At 38.4% G+C, this 20159-nt stretch overlaps 1 protein-coding gene across 10 annotated transcripts in view; it reads right to left on the bottom strand.

The window, feature by feature from the left end:
- The window catches only part of LOC145986795 (uncharacterized), a 117882-nt gene that overhangs the window by 7832 nt on the left and 89891 nt on the right, over positions 1-20159 (bottom strand). For 7 of the 10 annotated variants that reach the window (XM_083121223.1, XM_083121227.1, XM_083121224.1 and 4 more), the window contains one exon: positions 6043-6287. In XM_083121223.1, the coding sequence (XP_082977349.1) occupies positions 6043-6287 (245 nt within the window). Of the gene's footprint in view, positions 1-6042; positions 6288-8200; positions 8508-11888; positions 12536-15012; positions 15370-20159 lie in introns of those variants that run through there. The other 3 variants (XM_083121229.1, XM_083121228.1, XM_083121231.1) reach the window with 3 other exon arrangements.

Consider the following 20159-nt stretch of genomic DNA (forward strand, 5'->3'; position numbering starts at 1 on the left):
CTCATCGTCAGGATTAGCCAAAAGTGGAAGAAAAGCAACGCTAAATTAAAAAAAATCAAATACAAAATTTACATCTTATCCCCCAGGAGTAAGACGGTTCCGTACCAAAGGGTTAATTTTCTCTCATATTTTACTAAAAAAAACCTTGCTAGAAGAATGAGACACATTGAGATAAATTAAGTATTGAAACCGGGGTTTCTTAATTAAAGTTATTTTATGTTTGAAAGTGTTATGATTTATTATTATAGATAATGAAAGTAAGCTAATTCATATGATTTGATTGACTAAATTAATAATTATTAATTAGATAAAAATAATGGAAATAACTCATTTGATTTGATTGATTTTACTTCCCCTCTTGTGCCACTTATGGCTAATTTGTGACAGGGATGAATGATGATGATTTGATGAAATCGATAAATGGGACATTCACAAACATCCATGCCCAGGCCACGATTCGATCCCGGGACCCCTGGCGTCGTAGCGCGATGTGCTAACCACTCCGTCACGGGGTCGGCTAACTAATTTGGAATTCAAATATCACCTATCCCCCATCGTCTCCTAACTAATGACAAATGTGCGTGTCACAACATGGTCGATCTACACCTGAATGTCACACATTCCAGTATCCTCCAGAGTGTACTTCAACTTATGCAGCAAAGACACCAAGGGAAACTAAAACTGCAACTTAGAGAAGCATAAAAGTGGGGAAAGAAGACTGTAGAATACAGAAATATTTTGAGGCAGTCACATTTTATTGTACGCTACATATAAAATAAAATGCATATTTGGGGGTGAATTTTTAAATATTGTCACATTTTTCTTCTCTTGTTGAGAGGTGTTCATTTTAAATCAACCTCCCTCATCCTACGGCCTGCCCTCCTTCACCCGCAATAGTATTCCGGAGTGTGAGAATGTCACCATCCCGATGGTGAACACCTCTGGATTATAGATCGACTCCTGCATCCCACCCCATCCCCGGAGGATCATCACTGACAATGTGAAATCACACTATCATATGCCGATATTCGACATACCACTTCCATTTCTGTACTTGACTTAATGAGAAGTATTGAGGTTGGCAACAGCCTAATAACGGATTTCTTCCGCATCATGTAGTCCGTTCTATGAAAGTACGCCAATGGAAGAAAAACATGTATTACATTGGATTATACATTTTAAAATATATTTTCATTAAAGGTTTCTGTTTATAATAATAATAATACATGATTATTGTATAAATTACAATCGATCACGTGAACAGCAAGAAAATAGCGCCAGTTTCGAACATGGCAACTTCCATGCATGCAGGAAGGTCTCCCGTGTTTTCAGAGTAGTCTTTCGGAAATACAGCTGTTTGAAAAGTGGCAAGAAGCAGGTTGTTCTTAACGTTTACGTGACGTTGTGTCGGTGCTATCCTGAGCAAGCAGTGAAGTTGGTGTCCAAGTGTAATTGTGTGTCTGCGCCTTTGTGTTTTCGGTGTGGTGAAAGAAAGGAAAACGACCGGTCAAGTTGTGAGTCCCGCGAAAAAAACACGTTGTTTACTCGTATAAACAAGTACACCGATTTTGAGAAGCACAATACAACACGAGGTGCTTTCGTATTCTTTCAATCAAAGAGACGTCCTGTCCACTGTGGGGAAGATGTTGATAGTGATGATTGATGAGGATCTCCCAAATTTTAGCAGTCCACGTTAAATCGCCTCTTGTGCCACGTTGAGTTCCTTTTTGGGAAGCAAATTTGACAGACCGTACTCTGACAGCGCCGAAAATGCCTCAAGTTCATAAAGGAACTGCTGAATCAAGGTAAGAAAATACATTACTTGCATGAGACGTGCGTAAATAATGTGCTTATTATTGTCTTCTTGTTTTCTAGTGCACAAGAAACAGAGAGAAAGATAAACAATCTCTTTTTATTCTCCAGCTTATCTTTGTTTAACTTCTGCTAAAACTGGCGGTATATTTGTTGCACAAAGGAGAAAACAATACTCTACATGTCAACAATGTTGGGCAATAATTTGGTGGAAGAGAAAGCAATAAAACCAAAAGGCTTGAATTTACTGAAACGAATCTCTCACTCTCTTGTATAACTTTGGCGCTGTCATACTGAGAGAGGAGGGGGGAAGGGGGATCTGTTAACCCAGTGTCAGATAAATGGGACTTTTGGCATAGAAAAATATGTTCATTCTTGAACAAGAACACGTATTTAATCACTTGTAGAAAATTTATTATACTTCAATGTGTAGATTATCAGTTAAAATAAGAATACGCTTTTCCATGTTACGTAAAATTAAAGGTTGCGAGTGAGCAGCATATGATGGCCGCACCATTCACGAACAGCTGGCATGGAGTGATACGTTACTCGAAGTGAGACTGTTGTTTACAGAGTGTCTGAAGGTTCGTGATTCTTACTTTAGAGAGAATAATTCACACAGAATTCCAAGTAAATAGCCACCCTGTGATACTATTATCAGTATGAATTAAATGACACTAAAGGGATATTTGATGATATCCTGCGATATATACAGGGTGTCATTTTAATGCACCCACGGACCACAGAAACATATAGAGGACATCAAAACAAACAACTTTTCTCAGCAACATTTTTCTCGATGCGTCGTTTCGGTGCTACAGTCATTCAAAAAAGCCTGTTTTGCCCCCTGAATATTGGCAACCCAACAAAACATTTAACCTAATGATGAATCAGCAGCGACTATGCAGCCATATTCACAAACTATTACGTGTGTATCCGGTGCGTAGATAAACAGTCGTTTGAGGGAGAGCTTATTTTTTTTACTCCTTATATCCCTTCATTTTCAACCATTTTTGTTCCTTGTTACATAATGCCGTGAATATACATTATGTGTTACTTACCTTCGGAATTTTGAATTCTTTCATTTCTATTTTGTCAAACTGTTCTGTGTGTCACAGACAACGAGTATCAGAAGGACGAAGTGGATACACTAAATTGTAGAAGTCAACTTCACAACAAGATTTGAAAACATTTGACATGTAAGCTGAGACAAAAGTCGATATTACCACTTCAATTTGAATTGAATTCCTTTTTTTCCCCTACCATTTTTCAAATTGTTCACTTCCTGTTGGGTTACAGAACATGTTTTCTCGCTTTGCTTTACAGTACATAGTGTGGCTGATTGTAGCTATGTCATTTTTCACAAAATATATGTGTTCCTGGCAGTGGCGGCCGGCGGCAACTATGATGGGTAGTGCCAACGTGATCAGGTAAATAGAAAAAAACAACAACAAAAAACATCCGCAATGCCCCCCCCCCCCCTTGAGGTTGCGCCACTAGCCAAGATGTTTGTCCTAGTTTGGTAACATGGAAAACAACATGTTTTTAAGTAATAACGTACTAATCCGATTCATATTCATTCAATAACCTATCGTTATACACTACAGGACACTTCCCTAAAAATATAACAATTACAAGAAGAAAGGAAAAACAAATAAAACAAATCCTACCACCTTCTCCTCCATGCACACTTATCAAACTCGCATCATCATAGGATTCTTTACTTTTATATTTTAAAAAAAAGTCTGGATGGCCCTCTTGGTGCATCTATCTATTATCAAAAATGTTCATTTTACTTTAGAAAAATATTAGGTTCGTTTCTCCAAAAATAGGTAGAAATTACTTCCCCAACGGGTCTTACAAACCAGTTGTATGTAGCGACTTTTTTCTGAAGGTGGCAATTGTGTTGTGTCAACACTGCGAAAGTTCCCTCGCCAGGCCAGGCTAAGACGGGCACGTTTCTTATGGGTTAACCCCGCCCCCTGCCACTTTGTTCTCAGCTCATGGTGGAAATGTTCCTCGCTGAGACTTCTTCAACCCTCTGCACATGTGTCAACTTGCTTAGGTCCATGGGTTAGGCCAGCTCTTTGGCGGCATGGACCGTTGCCTCGCGAGGGTATGAACGAAACAGCTGGCGATGCAGTGAGGAGGTTGGGCGGTCGTCACGTCAGATTGACCGATTGCAAGATTCGAATCTCCTTGTCTGTAAACTATCAATGTATTCATTTAACTTTACTTGGCGACGTATGAATTTCTTCTGAGGATAGTGCAATGGCATGGCGGCTCTACGCTCTACCCCTTGAGCCGCCGCTGGTTCCTGGTAACCATGGAACTCATCGCCTCATGATAGGAAATGACGCCTCAAATACAATGAAATGTTGTATGTGGTTGCCAGCATTCAGGTGGCAAAACAGCCTTCTTTGAATGACTGTAGTGCCGAAACTATGAACCAACGAGAAAAATGTTACCAAGAAAAAGTTGTTTGTTTTGATGTCCTCCATATGTTTCTGTGGTCCGTGGGTGCCATTAAAATTACAATGACTGCAAAATAGTAAGTAAATTTTCAACCCAGTTCCTTAAGATTTTTGCAAACTACAAGAACAAGACCAATTTAATACGTGCAAGCTTGAAATTCAGTCTCAAGTTTATAGTAGCATGCACTTTTTCTTCCAAAATTAGCTCCAGCAGCTGAGATCCACCAGCCTCTCCAAATACTGAACAGATTCCTTCCTCGGCAGCATCAACATTAATTAACATATTAAGTACATAAGTCAAGAAACTAAGTATTTTGTGAGAAATTTTGATGTGAAATTGGCTTGCACAAGTGACCATGCTCGTAAATTGCTGCTATGTGATATGAAAAATATTTCAAAGAGGATGGAAGATCAGACCAGACCTAACTGGCCTAACCTACTGACAACTACTCTAATAAGAAATTACTTATTACAAGCAAAACACAAAAATGGAAAGAAGAAAGGTTATAGAACTGAAATTTATGAAAAATAGCAAAGCATTGTTTAAGTTGAAGAGCAAATGTTTTCATTCTCCTGCAACATCAGTGGAAGACTTAAGCACATTATTGGAAAGGTTTTCTCGGGCAATCAGCCAGGTGATTTCCGGAAAGGCTTCCGAGCTTTTGAGAGCTAACGTCATGAGATGAGAGTGACGTTAGCTCTCGAAAGCCTTTCCGGAAATCACCTGGCTGATTGCCCGAGAAAACCTTTTCAATATTCACCGCCAGGAAAGCTTCAAGAATTTTTTAAGCACATTATGTTTAATAAAGTTTATAATTGCTCTAAAGGTCTATTTAGAACAGTGAAGTGGGGAGATATACATAAACAAGAACTTGGAAAACTAGTTTTCCAAAAATCGCACAGATTTTGACAAGTGAAAATGTGCACCTATGTGAAACCGTACATCAATTTAAGGAAAAGAGACTTAAAACTTGTTGTACTATAAAAAAAGGAAATAATCAGATAACCGTCCACTATATGCTTCTAGACATGTGTGGGGAAAAAAAAAGGAACTACTCAAGATGACCGGACCCCTCTCAGATTTTCTTCATATTTGGCATACTCACTAACTGAGGCCTCCTAATCACGAATCTGAAGTTAAAAGTTGTCTGAAACGTCTAGAAATTGCAAAAGAAGCGAAAATAAGGTGTTAGTTTTCAGAATGGAAAAAGTCAATTTTAGCGAAATTTTTTGTTTCACAAGGAAATATATATATTCCTGATACTATCACAACACCAAATTTTAACAATGTTTGCCTAACCTAACCATACGTCAATGGCGCAATTATTTTGCAATTTCTAGATCCTGATACTACCATGACACCAAATTTTAACTGTTTGCCTAACCTAACCACACGTCAATGGTTCGTGGGGCTAGCGCCAATGAATCACAATTATTTTGCAACTTCTAGAAGTTTCCGACAAATTTTAACTTTCGATTCGTCATTAGCAGGCCTCAATTAGCAAGTATGTGAAATATGAAGAAAATCTGAGAGGGGTCCGGTCATTTTAAGTCATACCAAAAATTGATTCATGCAGGAAGTGCATGTGCATAAGATATTATTACACAATTGCAACTTGAGCCAATTATACAAAATAAAAAAAAACTGTCAAAACTAAGCAAACATCAATATTTCTTTGTTAAAAAAAAACAGACACCATGTCATTTAAGACTACATGTAATAAAGATAAATGTGGAAATATAAATGAGTATTCACCTTATGGCACTTTATGCTCTTTCCCTCACATGCTAGTGTTACATCCACAAACTGTTCTTTGCTCAGCAAGTTAGGAAACACTGACTGGATATTTGATTGGTAGCTGTTCCATCGAAGGCAAACTTCTGGAGGTGGGGGTGGTGGTGGGGGAGGGGCTGGCTGCAAGGCTGGTGGTGGGGTAGACTTAGGCTTTGCAACTACAGGCTGTGGTTGCTGGGACTGCTGCATTGGCAGGGGCTGAGGAACTGGAAAAAAAATAATAAGAACCTTAATTTCAGTAAATTATATGAACCTGTTATGTTAAATTTTAAGGTAAAACTTCGATAGCGTCCCAACGGATCTCTTCATTTTTACACAAAAAACTACTTACCGAAATGAGTTTCTGTAGCATTTACAAGTTCTTGTTGGTATTTTCTTTCATCGAGAAAAATCGATGTTGTCCGTATATACTAAATTGAACTAAATGAGTGCTAATGGAACCTAACCTAACCTTGTCCCCGTGATGGTTTGTGGGGCAAGCGTGAATTTTTAGGGATAACGTCAATGGTTTAATAATTAGTCTATGTCAGAAATTGAACTTTTTCATTATAAAAAGCAAAATAGCACCTTGAAGAATCTTTCGCAATGCAGAATAGGTAAGCATGAATGTTAAAAATGACGAAATAAACAAACGAGAGATGTTGGGACGCTATCGAAGTTTAACCAATTTTAAAATACACAGAATTTATGCACATTTGCTGAAAATAGGTATTAATTTTGCAAGTATATGAAGTGCACACATTATCTCACAATATGCATACTCTGCAAACACATTTTAGTATCCAAAAACAAAACCATACTTTAGAAAACAATTTCGCAGGCCATGTTTTGTGAATCTATTGAACTAAAAACTGGGACATATATTAATAGAATATGAACACTTTATTCAAACATGTCAACTACAAAATCCATGCTTAAACATATGATTTTGAACACTAATAAAACATTTGTTTTTCATTTGACACAAAAAACTTGCAACAGTTCCCATTTACATGAATCTTGTTCTGACTAGCACCAATACTGCTTTTCAGTGCAATCAAGAAACATGGTTCAATTAATTTTGTAATTTATTTTCACATTTATAAAAAGTATCGTTCGATTATAACTACTGAGGTACAGTCGTGATCGGTTTGGAAATTACTTAATGCACTTGCTAAACCTCAGAACCTAAAAAAACATATCACATGCGAAATTGGGTAAGTGCAAAGGTTACATGTTAAAAAAGCAGTGTCGTATTGCATTCTTAGAAGGAGCACCTTCGGACGTGCATAGTAAACGTACAATATATTTCATCGTTTAAAACTAAAAAAAGGGGCTATTTCGGAATTTTAGGCATGCCCTTAGCATGTCACATACTTAAGTAACATTGCATCCATAGACAAATAAACAAAAAAAAAAAAAAATACTGCTCAGTTCCCTCAAATGCAAGGTGACGTGGCTATATGCAAACGCACATTGATCAGGAAAAGAACACTTCCGCCGGTTTTCATAACAATTAATGTACTTAAACAACTTTGCTATTACGTTATTTTTTTAAAGCACGCTGCATGAATTACACGGAATATTTCATTTATCCACTCCTATCAGGAATAAGAAATGGTATTTTTGGATATTGCAAGAGTAGCATAGCATCAACAACAACGTTGAAAATTTATCTTGCAATGCAGAAGTAACAATACTAATACATGCACAGACTAATTACATCTCTAACGAAGCCATGCAGTTTACCGAAATGGCGGCTAAGATGCACTCGTAGGTTTGTCGTTCCGTGAAATGACATAACTTTGCCACATATGTTACACGAAACGCTAGTCTCTGAAATTTTGGTGCAAAACTTCCATACGTCCGATGTATGCACCATTTTCACGCGTTAACACGTACGCTACTTCGATCATGTATTTTCAACTTTGCAGGCCGCTGTTTGCCGAGGCGAGGGGTGCGGTGTGGTCGTAATCGACCGATTCGATATTCTGGCAGTCTTCGCTCGACAAGGCCGGCAGGCGAACTGTGGAAGCCTTATCGCTCTCTCTGCACGTCGTAGCTATTGATTAAATAACATTAAACACTGCCCCGATGCACACAGAAAGTTATCGGAATTAAAAATAGTGTTGTTCATTACCTTCTTCTGGTATCAGTAAAATATCATTGAAGTAATTCACATTACACGACGACAAATCCATAAGATCCATGTCGTGTTTCGAGGTGAGGTGCGATCGCATGTTGGTGGTGTTTTGGCTGTATTTATACTCGTTACCACACAGACGACAGGCCACCATGTTATCGTAGCGTAGGTCGAAATACTGCCACACCACCGAGGATTTGCGTCTCGAAACTGGCACATTCATGATCAAACGTTGAAAGTGTAGCGCAAAAAACGAACTACTGCGACCGATCGCTGCAACAGAACTGGCGTCTGTAAAACGCTGAAGCCTAGCTTCGCCTAACGACGCGTGGATTGATATATCGGAGCGGGAAAATCAATGTTCATGTACAAATCTATAAGTTTAAAAACGAAACGCCCTTCCTAATCTACTTTACAACCGGATAAGATAAGACTTGCAGGCAGACGTACAGCGAGGGGAACGAATTGTGCAAGGACAACGTACTAGGGAATGCAATCCCGGATAGATGCCCATAAAATATAATGGAAAAAGAAAAACAAAGCTCTGCAGATGGTTGACAGTCCTGACATTACTCAATATGGAATATACATTTTTTTGCTGGATGCCGACTGGTGCTGTGGACTGATTTTTCTTCTATCCAATCCGTTTTGACAACAGAAATCCTGTGCTTCGACTTCAGATGAGTGTGCAGGCCCTTCGTCGATCCACCAGTTGTCTTGATGATTGCACCACAAATCTTACATTTTGCCGACTGTCCTTGTGTCTCCCGGAGAAAATAATGCCATGGTGTTACTTCTCCATAATCTTTTCTGTATTCCACGTACTGGGGCGGCCTTTCATTGGACGCCATTGTTACCGGCGTTCACTGATGTAGAGACAACGCAAGTTGTCGGCTGCTGCGGGCGGCAGACTAACGCGAGTTAAATATCATCATCTCTCTCTCTCAAACCAAACTCCACAGTGTTCGCCGTGCCGTGACGGGTGTTTCAGAGATTAGGGGAGGGCGGGATCCCGCACAGCCGGTACCGGGATCTGGTATATATATATATATATACACACACACACACAGGGTGATTCTAAAGGTCGTTTACAACGCTTGGGAGGTGATTCCTCACACGAAAACAAGCAAAAAGTGTGAGTTCCATTTTGACAACTGAGGCTTCGTTTCCGAGATAGGAGCCTAGCAAAAGGTGACAAAGTGAACGTCACACCTAACTGGGACGAATACTATCACAGATAGAGAGGCGGTTCCAAGGGAATCATAAAGGAATCGTATGTGCTCAGTCCGGAAGTCACTATGCAAAGTTCACTGCACGCATGCGCAATGGAGTCCTCAAAGGAATTGGGGATTTCCAGCAAGAACAATGCATGGAAAGGGTATGTAACGCAGCAAGAAGGACCGTAACAATGAGAAATGCGTTAAAGACGACACATCCCGACCTCAAACATCAAAACATGAGCACGGAACACAAAATCCGAAAAGTTGAGCACGGTTGCAACGAATCATGTCATGTGGCATACGAGAGACACATTACTCCACCAGGAGGAGGGAAAGAAAAACACAATATCAGATGATTGCGACAACTTGTATTTTTACACGCGACAACTACGTAATATCCCCTCCCGACACACACACACACACACAAAACAAGCAACAAATGCTACAATGTCTTGTCACCTTTTGCGAGGCTCCTATTTCGGAAACGAAGCCTCAGTCGTAAAAATGGAACTCACACTTTTTGTTTGTTTTCGTGTGAGGAATCACCTCCCAAGAGTTGTAAACGACCTTTAGCAACACCCTGTATAAAAAATCCGTCCCTATTTAGTTCGGGAAATTATGAAATTTCAGTCTCGACCAAATATTTACCGTTCCGCACACTCCTACCGGATATTGTCCTAAATGCCTATTTTGTTCCTGTAACCAGGTTCGTATGCTTTCAGTAGAAAAGTTTCAATAAACATGAGAATAAAGAGCTATCGCGCACTTGACCTCATCTTCAACTTAGAAGGTGGCAACAGAAAAAGGTCCATTCCCCACCTTCAGAGAGAGAGCCTGTCCATCACCACATTTTGCCATCCCTGTATGTTGAATGTGCGACAAACAACCTTCATACCTAAGATTCCATGTTCCATATGCATAACAATTGTTGATATACAAAATAGAACTTTTAACAATGTCTATGTAATACGGTTTCCGTTAAATAAAAAAATAAAAATTTTCTGCAAACAAAATAAAATTACGGCTGTTAATGTCATGTATATATTAAATTATGGATACAAGAGAATTTGAATCCCCATTATTATTTTTGTGCATATTATAGTGCTTAGAAATCAGGCTCTATATCATAAGAATCGGTATAAATGTCATGTCCACACATTTCTCGCAAATAGTTCCAGGGACGGCCAAACAGCAGTATGTCATGTACCACGTTTATGTGAAGTCATGAATTATTCAATTTCTGCATGTGTCGACTTGATGAGGAATGTCTGCACAATGGGAGTTCTCACACCACTTCAAAAGCAAGACTGTTGTAACAAGGGCTTTAAAAATTTGAAATTAGTGAGAAAAAAATCTGCCTACCCTAGTAACAGATGAGACTTGGGTATTATTATCACCCTAAAATGAAACAGGATTCCATGCAGTACAATAAGCATAAGCTTAAGAATCCTCTTCTGCACAAGGCAAAAGTTGAAAATTAAACATGACACAGTTGACTTTGGGGGAGGACTGCAAAGGTCCACTGCTTATCAAGTTCCATCCCAGAACTACCACAATAAATTGTGCACTATATGTACTGGGTGAATGTGTTAGAGTTTTTTTTCTTCTAAATTTGCATTGGACCCCCTTCGTAAATAAATAAAATACCATGCATTTTTCCTGAAGGTCAAACAAGTATCACTACCTTTGTACAATTACTTACAAATATGTATGTGCACACATTACCCAATCACTACTTGCATTCATTCACATTTTATAACCTGGGTGTGTGTGCGCACTGAATTAATTCGTACTCATGCTGGTACAAATGTTTCCTAGCTGCTTTGTTGAGGATTTAATTTCACTTTTGAAACTTCACACTGAACAGAAGAAAGCGAATAAACATGAAAGATAATTCAAACTTATATCTATGCTGGCAAACATACATTCATAATGAAGAAAGAAAAGCACTCCTCCCTGTTTTTAAATCCACATGCTAGCACCTCTAACTTTCAATATTGGTACAGCAATGCAATATTTTTTTTTTGAGAAATAAAAATTAATTTTCCAAACAATAAAAAAAATCTTATTCTGCAAGTGGAGTTTATTACTTAAAAAAACAACAACTTTAAAAGCAAACATGAAACGTTCAGTACAAAATTAACATAGCAACTTGTGAAACAAAATAAAATGATTGATATACTAGTATGTATTTCAGTTGATGCTTCACTGATAATTTGTAGGATTTGTTCAAGTAATTCTCCATTTAAATAGATCTAAATGATCAAGTTTGCATTTTAAAATCTGCTACAGTAATACATAATTATTATCTTCTGTGGATAGTTTTCCGAAAACTTGTCAATTTTGAAATAACATAATGGTCAAGCTTTAAAACTTTACATTCAACGCACTTTATTCAACTTGTATAATTAACCATATTTCTTTAGGAGGGGATACACACACACATGCCCACTGCATCTACTCACCTACATGAGTTAATGGAGCACAATATGGCCTTTGCTTATCCCTGTCTTCAACTATTTCTTCATGCACTTTCTCCTGATCAGCTTGCTCCTTTAGTATTGAGAGTACAGTTTTCAGAGCAGGATCAGCCCCTGTATCAACATCTGCTCTCCTCGCTGACATCTTCATGAACGCCCACTTCTGCTTGATTTCATCAGCTGTACGTTCCACACCCCAAACATTAGACACCTGAGAAGCAATTTCTTGCCATATCTCTTGTCGGCGTGCTCTGCATTCAAACCACGGCACACCTTCACCAAGTAATATGGTACGATGCTTTCGAACTCCGGAGAGCAAAACTTCAACCTCTTCTCTGGAAAAATTAGCCTTTCTCCTCTTCACTGAATAAAAGTCACGATAATCTTCTTGTAAGTCCATTCTAACTAAACTGCACAATATAATCTAATCGGTAAAATGTAAAAACTACAACACCCTGGAAATGAAAATTTTATTTCACGAATACTACTTGAGGCACAAATCATTCATCCATACTGGATTTTTCTGAATATTTACTAGTTTTGATCAAGAATATGAGTCTAAACAAGTTGAAGAAATCTTTGGACAATGCATGTGTATTTTCTCTAACAACCTATTTCGAGTGTTAAGTCAAAGTGGTAAATTAACAGTACAAGAGAATGAATATTAATGCTCACTAAACTAACACTGCATACAAAGTAATGACATTCTCATTCGAAATAAATATCAAGAATTGCAGTAAAGCTGAATGAAAATGTGAGACTTGTACACTCATTACATAATGGTCAACAGAACATTATATGATTGAGTTTGTTTCAAGTCCACTTTATGCACAGTCAGACTAATCGGGACTGGACCTACAGTTTAAGGTGGAATCCGATCCACTATGTACCTCCACCGCGTATCGAACAGAAAATTGTATGATCTTTCATATATTTCCTTCAAGTGTAATTCTTGTGTATGAGAAGGAAGGGAAGAATGAAATATATACATGAGAACGAATAACAAGATGAACCACCTCATGTGTGCAAGGATAAATTAAAAAAGGAAACCAAGTATCCTCAATAATTACTTCAACGGTGTAATGGGTGAAAACTGGAAATCTACAATCTCACTATATAACTAAGAGACAAACAGGAAGGGAGGACATTACAAGAATATAATTTCATAACTATCCTGAGGTTCACTGCAAATGATGGGAAATTCATTCCTACCTAAACTTCTTTTCTTATAAATTAGTTTTCAGAAAATGCTCGGAGGTTAAAGGCTAAAGCCATTATGTAGTTATCACGATTTCTTGTGGCGTTAAGAGGGGAAAAGTTATACTGGGAGGAAGAAGGAACTTTCCACAACTAGATCGCAAAGCAATGCCAATGTACCTCTTGGGAAAATGAAAAACAAAACAAGCCATTCTAAATCCTGTCAAACCTAACAACCACTGTATTGAACACCATTGGAAAAAGAGGAGGCGCATAGATCAAACTGTCCGGAAGATATACAGGGGGCCCAAAGTGCATTCCACTTCTTACTGAATATAGGGGCTATCCACGAGTAAACAAAAACATATCGAACGGCACAATCGATTGTGGAAATGTAGCACAGCAACTTCCGGTTCACGGCTGCCGGGTAATTCAAGCGCGTACTTGCGGCCTTTTTTTTCTTGTTTTGTATATCGGATGTGATGGATCATATAAAAGCACTTGACGACGAGATGAATAAGAGATATCAGGGCAAAGTAGAGGCTTTTGCTTATCAATTTGATGAGCAACTAGGAAGTAATAGGGCATTATGCCAGGACAAGATCCATTTGCTGATCATCGTTGCATTTGGTGATACTTGTAGCCTACATATTTAATATAAAGTAAATTTTCCTAAACAGCGAGATCGCATAAGCATGCAAATTTTTGGATGCATACATTTATGTTTAAGTGTAAAAGTGCGAGATGTACGGACATATAAAAAAAACGGAAAAGGGAGCTTTTTTTCTTCTTCAGTCAGGGCGAGTCAGAGGGGTGCGGTAATGCACACTTGCTGGTTTCTTTCCTGTTTGAACGAAGAAACACATACAAAACGCTCATTGTTATTTTAAGTCAATTTTCTGCTATTTGTGTTAAACGTGACGATGAAGATGAATAATAAACTGGAAAAATGAATAAAGGGACAAACACAATGACACACCATTACCTGATCATGGTGTTCAAACCTAGGACCTCTTCTCTATCATTGTTGAAGAGATTTCCATTGCAAAAGACGAAAATTAATAATAGTACCTGCACTTAATTTTCTGGTTACACAACAAAAAATTCCTCTGGTTACACAAAAATTTAATACAGTTCGTGTGTACTTCAAGAACGTAACGTGTAACCTATCTGACTATGACCGAGCATCTTTTGAAAGGAAAAGTAATATTTTTGCTCATATGACCAAAACAGAGAAAATCGAGATTTGAATGACTTCCCTTCTACCATTAATGAAGTGCAATGTGTGCAGGACGCAAAATTTTGGGTTGGGAAGGAAACAGGATGGGGTATTTTTTAAAGTCCTGACGTTGAAAACTGGAAAAATAATGTTATTTCACGACTAAATTGGGAGATTATAGGGGCGGAAAATATTCAACATTACCAGATACTAAAAAAAAATGTTAATTATACAAACAATTTCACCCTCGGGTGATGATTTATTTTGCATTTCTGGAATAAAAACTGCTAATTTCAATCAATTTCGGACTTTTAGTATAAAAAAAAGAATATGTAGGGAATAAACTGCTTTTATTGTCTGCACAAAGGCACGTCCTTCCGGTGGATAGCCCCTATAAAAACAGTTCGAAAAAAGAGTAGATCGTGGGCAAAGGTATTCAAGTTCTCTCCGAAAGTTGTCCAAATAGCATAGAACGTAGGTTAATTTTATGAAAAATAGAAAAAGACGAACACAATTATTGTACTATTCGAGTTTGCATTTCTCGTAATAAACAGGAAATGCCGACACCACTTCGCCAGTATTATTTTGCAGATTAACTGTTACACTGAAATCGCACATTTGCCAGATCAAACATAGCTGATGGAAGTAAAATTATTTGCAACGTGTTGTAACTTATTTTATCAATATTCTCACCTGCTACTTCGGCCTGCGGCGTCAGGCACTGAACAGGCGACACCGTACACCGATGACGGGCCAGCGAGGATGTCCCCGTGCGTTGGCTGTCGTACCGAAGAACGGCGCCGCATACATCGCATTGTGCATAGCCACTGTACTCGCCTTCGGCACTGACCAACAAGGAGAAGCTCTCCCACACGCTGCTGTGTCTGTAGGACGATTTCCGCCCCTTGCTTCGAAAGAGCTGGCCTTTGGCTACCATTTGTTGGATGATGCATTTCCCGGGCCACTCTTGGTCCGCAAACATCGGCTTCAATTCTCCTGTTGTACTTTTCCTAGGCATCGTCGCTCGAAGAAGTCAAGGAATATAGAGGTAATTCACCAAGCAGCTCGACACGACAATTTTAGCTGCGGCGTGAAAAACCAAGCCTGATATTTCTGGCCCGCATAATTGGCTGCCGGGCCGACCAACCCGCGTCACGTTCGCTCGCCCGACGTCGGGCTCCTCCCTCCCTCGCGTTCGTTGCCTGGCAACCGACCCAGAGTCGGGCTGCGGAGATCCGGTTTTGTTCGAGAACAGCTGCTGATGCTGCCTGCTTCCCCGACGCACAAGCGTTCTGGCGTGGATCTCAGGAAAATTCAACCGTCGGCTCGACTGACGAGCCCGCCCATCTGCGATTGGGACAACACGAATAAACAACATACACGGTCTTCCACGGATTCGGTCCGGTACTAGATTTCCTTTTCCCCTCGTTAAGTTTCACACATTAATAGAATTGAGTAGCTGCCATGAGCATACAGAAACGTCACCACAGTTTTTTGGGTGGGTCCAATTATATATATGTCGGTGGCGTGCCCGATATTTTCGAAAGGGGGCGGGCGTTAAGTGCACTTTTCTTTAGTAGTCAGTCCTCATTTTGCCACCTTCTCCTGCGTTTGATGTTCTACTTTTTAAGAATACTGGGCCAAATGGGGGGGGGGGGGTTGTCCTGGCCAGTCTGAGAATAAAGTATGCTACTATTGGAGCGTGTGATTGTAAACATTACTCTTTCGAAAATGAACAGACAACTACCAAACACCAATGGCTTGTCTGTGAAGTTTAGATTGAAAATGACTATTAAAAACAGTCAATTTGTCTGGTAAAACTACTGCTCCCTCTGTCCCATAATCATTGTCCGGTACACCTTTGTTTGTTGTCTCATAATAATTGCCAGATATTCAAACTGTGACATACAGAAGAAGAACATGAAACACGGGAATGAGTCATACAACTTTATAACTCAAGGATCAGTACAAATTGTGCTTTCCATCTGCCTCTTCGACTGTCATTCCTGTACTACCATTTTGGCACACCGGACTATAATTATGGGACAGAGGGGATATTAGCTTTGCAAAGCTGTCTTAAGTACATGTTACATCCAGTCCCTGAAGTGTAAAATGTCAGCTGGGGGATGCTCGTATCCTATAACTTTGGCAATGAGACAACTGGGATATGTTTTGCAAAAAATTTGCTAGCTGGGGGATACCCCCCCTTAACTTTGAGCACTGGTTATGCGTTTTTCTACCACTTTAGGTCCCAATGATGGAGATGAAAATATTTTTATGAATTCCCAGGCAAGACTGTCAGACGTAGGATGCATACAAACATATATTTGTTTGTTGTTTTGAGTCCATTTTATGTACAGGTAGCCTAATCGGGACTGGAGCTACAATTTAAAGTGGGATCTAAACTACTCTGCAATCTGCCTCTACTGGGTATCAAACAGGGGTCCCTTCATTACATGGTGACATTACCATCGGGGAGACCATAAATGTATTTGAGTTAGGCAATAAATTACATGTAAAATTCCACATAAGATAGTGTGACTTATGACAGGTAAAAAGTGTGTGAGTATTTTCTTGTTCAATATTACCACATTAATTAATTTATTAAACATTTTTAAATATTTATATAGGGCTCTTTTTCCTATGCAGATTGATGTGAATTTATTTATTTAAAGACATGACACTACATGCAAATGCCCACTTACAGTGTCTTGTATTATAACACTGTTTGGTACACAAAATATGCAATCAGCAGAATTCATAAGGTACAATACTATGATAATGTGTGTTACAGTAATATAAAAATTAATATAAGATTAGATATGAAAAAGAAGTATAAAGTCGTAACCTGACAGGTGAGGTTAGAACTTACACATGATAACCAAGAAAATCCCCAAGGAAAAACATATGAGCTTCATCTTGCATATGATATATAGACGTAATGAAAGTAATTAGTAAATAACACAAAAAGAAAAAATAGGATGGACTTATATGCCTGTACATAAAGAGACTGAACTACTAAACAAAGTTAAGTCTGGTGTTGGAAGTCATATGTCTTTGCAATTTCGTTATATAAACTACACATTCTCCGAGTAGGTGCCACATTGGCTGACTTTGTTTGAGCTCTCGGTACTTGAAACAGCTCTTTCCGTGGTCTTATATGGTACATAAAAAAGGAATTTTGAGAGCAGCTGAGAGGAGTCTAATGAGTTGTTTAAAAGTTTATGTAAGAATAGTAACTGATGTTTCTTCTATCGCCTAGGGATTGTAAATTGAAGTATTGTTTTTACAATATGATAAGGAATATATTTTGGGTAAACACCGTCTCTTTTCAGTCTTAGGAGTCGAAGGAACTTGTTTTGTACATTCTCTATTCTGCTGGTTTCATTTAGGTTTTGTGGGGACCAGACAATAGACGTGTATTCCAATTTCGACCTTACGTAGGTATTGTATAGCATTTGGAATGCATCCGACTTCTTAAAGTCATTTCCCATTCTCATTATAAACCCAAGGTTTCGGTACCCTTCTGCTAGAATGCGGTCGATGTGTTTTTGGAAACTGTTATTTTCTTCAAACTGAACACCAAGATCTTTATAACTTGAAACTCTGTCTAGTGTGTGGCCAACTGATTGTGTAAGTGTTCGTGTAGGGTTGTTTCTTTCGAGTGAAAGTCATAATTTTGCATTTGTTAAAATTGAGTTTTAGTTTGTTTCTAGCGCAACATTCTACAAGATTTTCAATGTCTTTTTGCAGTTCCAAGGTATCATTATCGTTTGTTATAGACTTAAATATTTTCAGGTCATCCGCATACAAGAGTTTCTTGGAATGCATTCTGGGAGATCGTTAACAATCACAAGAAATAGCAGTGGTCTAAGGTTTGATCCTTGCGGGACACCCGAGAAGGTCTGAAATACAGTAGACATGCTATTATATCTAACATACTGTTTTCGGTCTTTCAGGTAGGAGGAGATAAGTTTTAAAACATGGGTTGAGAGGTTAAGATGGTGAAACTTTTGGAGATGTGTATCATGGTCAACAAGATCGAACGCCTTTGAAAAATCTGTATAAATTACATCAACTTGCCCTTTCCTGTCCAGCATCAAGGTTATAAGTCTGAGATTTCCAATAAATTTGTTACAATGGACCGTTTAGGAATGAATCCATGCTGGTGAGTGGACAGTATCAGATGAAGGTGCCTGGAAATGTATTTACACAAGATTTTTCGAAGAGTTTTGCAGGAGTTGAAATAAGAGCGACTGGCCTATAGTTGTTGTTATCAGCTTTGTCGGAGTCTTTGGTACGGGACACACCTCAGAAAGCTTCCATGTTTCCAGGAAAACACAGGTGGAGAGTGAAAGGTTGAATAAGATGTGTAGCGGGTACTTAAGGCTTTCTGAGCATTCCTTTATCACGTTCGGGGGGGGGGGATATCGGGACCAACAGATCTTTTCGGTTTTAGTGATTTTATTGCATCTTCCACGTCATTTAGGGAAATTTCACCAATATGGAGCATGGCCAATAGTTCGTTAGCATTATCCAGGGGGAATGTTGTTTCGTAGCTTGGTTTGTCATCACTATAGACTGACTTGAAATGGCGAGCAAATGCATCCACAATCTCATTTCCGCTTCGTAGAGATTTATTTTGGTAGGTGGTGGGGTGGGTAGGTGTTTTCTTTCGTTTCACAAGAAGGGAGGAGATATCACCCTGGTTGCAAATTCTTAGCCCTTGGGGGATGCCATATGTATATCATCCCCCTAGGGCTATCTCCAGGCTCCACACAAGGCACTGGCAATTTTAGCAAATACTTTGCTGGATGTGAATATCAAAGAGATACAATCAAACAAACATGACTCCATCAGTAATATACGGCTTCCAACTTCAATGCTAGGAACATGCTGTATTTCATTCACTTTGCACTTTTTTAAAAATGTGTTAACAGCTTTAACATCCAGAATAACACAGCTTCAATTGCTTCCAATTGCAATTTATTATAAAATATAATTAATAACAAAAAGTGAGAACAGAAATGGCAAATATGCAACACAGCATTTGGAGCCGTGGAAAAAGTGTCTCCCCAACTGTAAACAAGAGGGACAAAATTCTACACTTCATGAACATGTACAATAGGGTGTACAATTGAACCATAATTTGTTGCTAAAATCAAAAACAAAGAGTGAAAAAAGTTTCATTATGGTCTTATAACCCTGCAAACAAAAATATATTGATTATAAAATATTTCTAGCTTAAGCTGACTAATGCTGAATATTTGTGCTAATTTTACTAACACTTTGAAAATAGAATCAAATATTTTTTTGTTGGATTCAAAACAATTGTAGGCACAAAAAGTTCGTTACATGATCCTACAAGCCTTACTAAACTGAATTTTATCTTAAATACATACAGCTCTGTTAGTTTTAATCAGTTTTACAAGTAAAGTAAAGATTTGAGTCCTATCCGCATTCATGCGTACATTGAAGATTTCAATATCTTCTCGTCTACTACACACAGAAGGATGTTTTACATTTCTGATCTCGTTAGGTGGGAATTTAAATTTTTATCACAAAAAGTGGATTTGGCTGTGATTGACAAATCCTACCACTTCTTCAAATACATTTTTCAGTACAATGAACACTAAAATATCACAAAAAAATGAAGGATGAAGTACAAAAGGTCAAAATATCACCTTTAAATTTTGGATGGCATGGCACCTTGTGAATAATTAATTTAGGGTATTCAAATTTTTTTTATGAAAAACTATCGAATAATGCAAATATTTAACTCCACATGTTTTTCAATTTCCAACCCACCCTAATGTACATCCATGTAAAGCAAGAAGTGG

Source organism: Lepisma saccharinum, chromosome 4 (assembly GCF_977018435.1).
Source record: "Lepisma saccharinum chromosome 4, izLepSacc3.1, whole genome shotgun sequence".
Classification (NCBI taxonomy): domain Eukaryota; kingdom Metazoa; phylum Arthropoda; class Insecta; order Zygentoma; family Lepismatidae; genus Lepisma; species Lepisma saccharinum.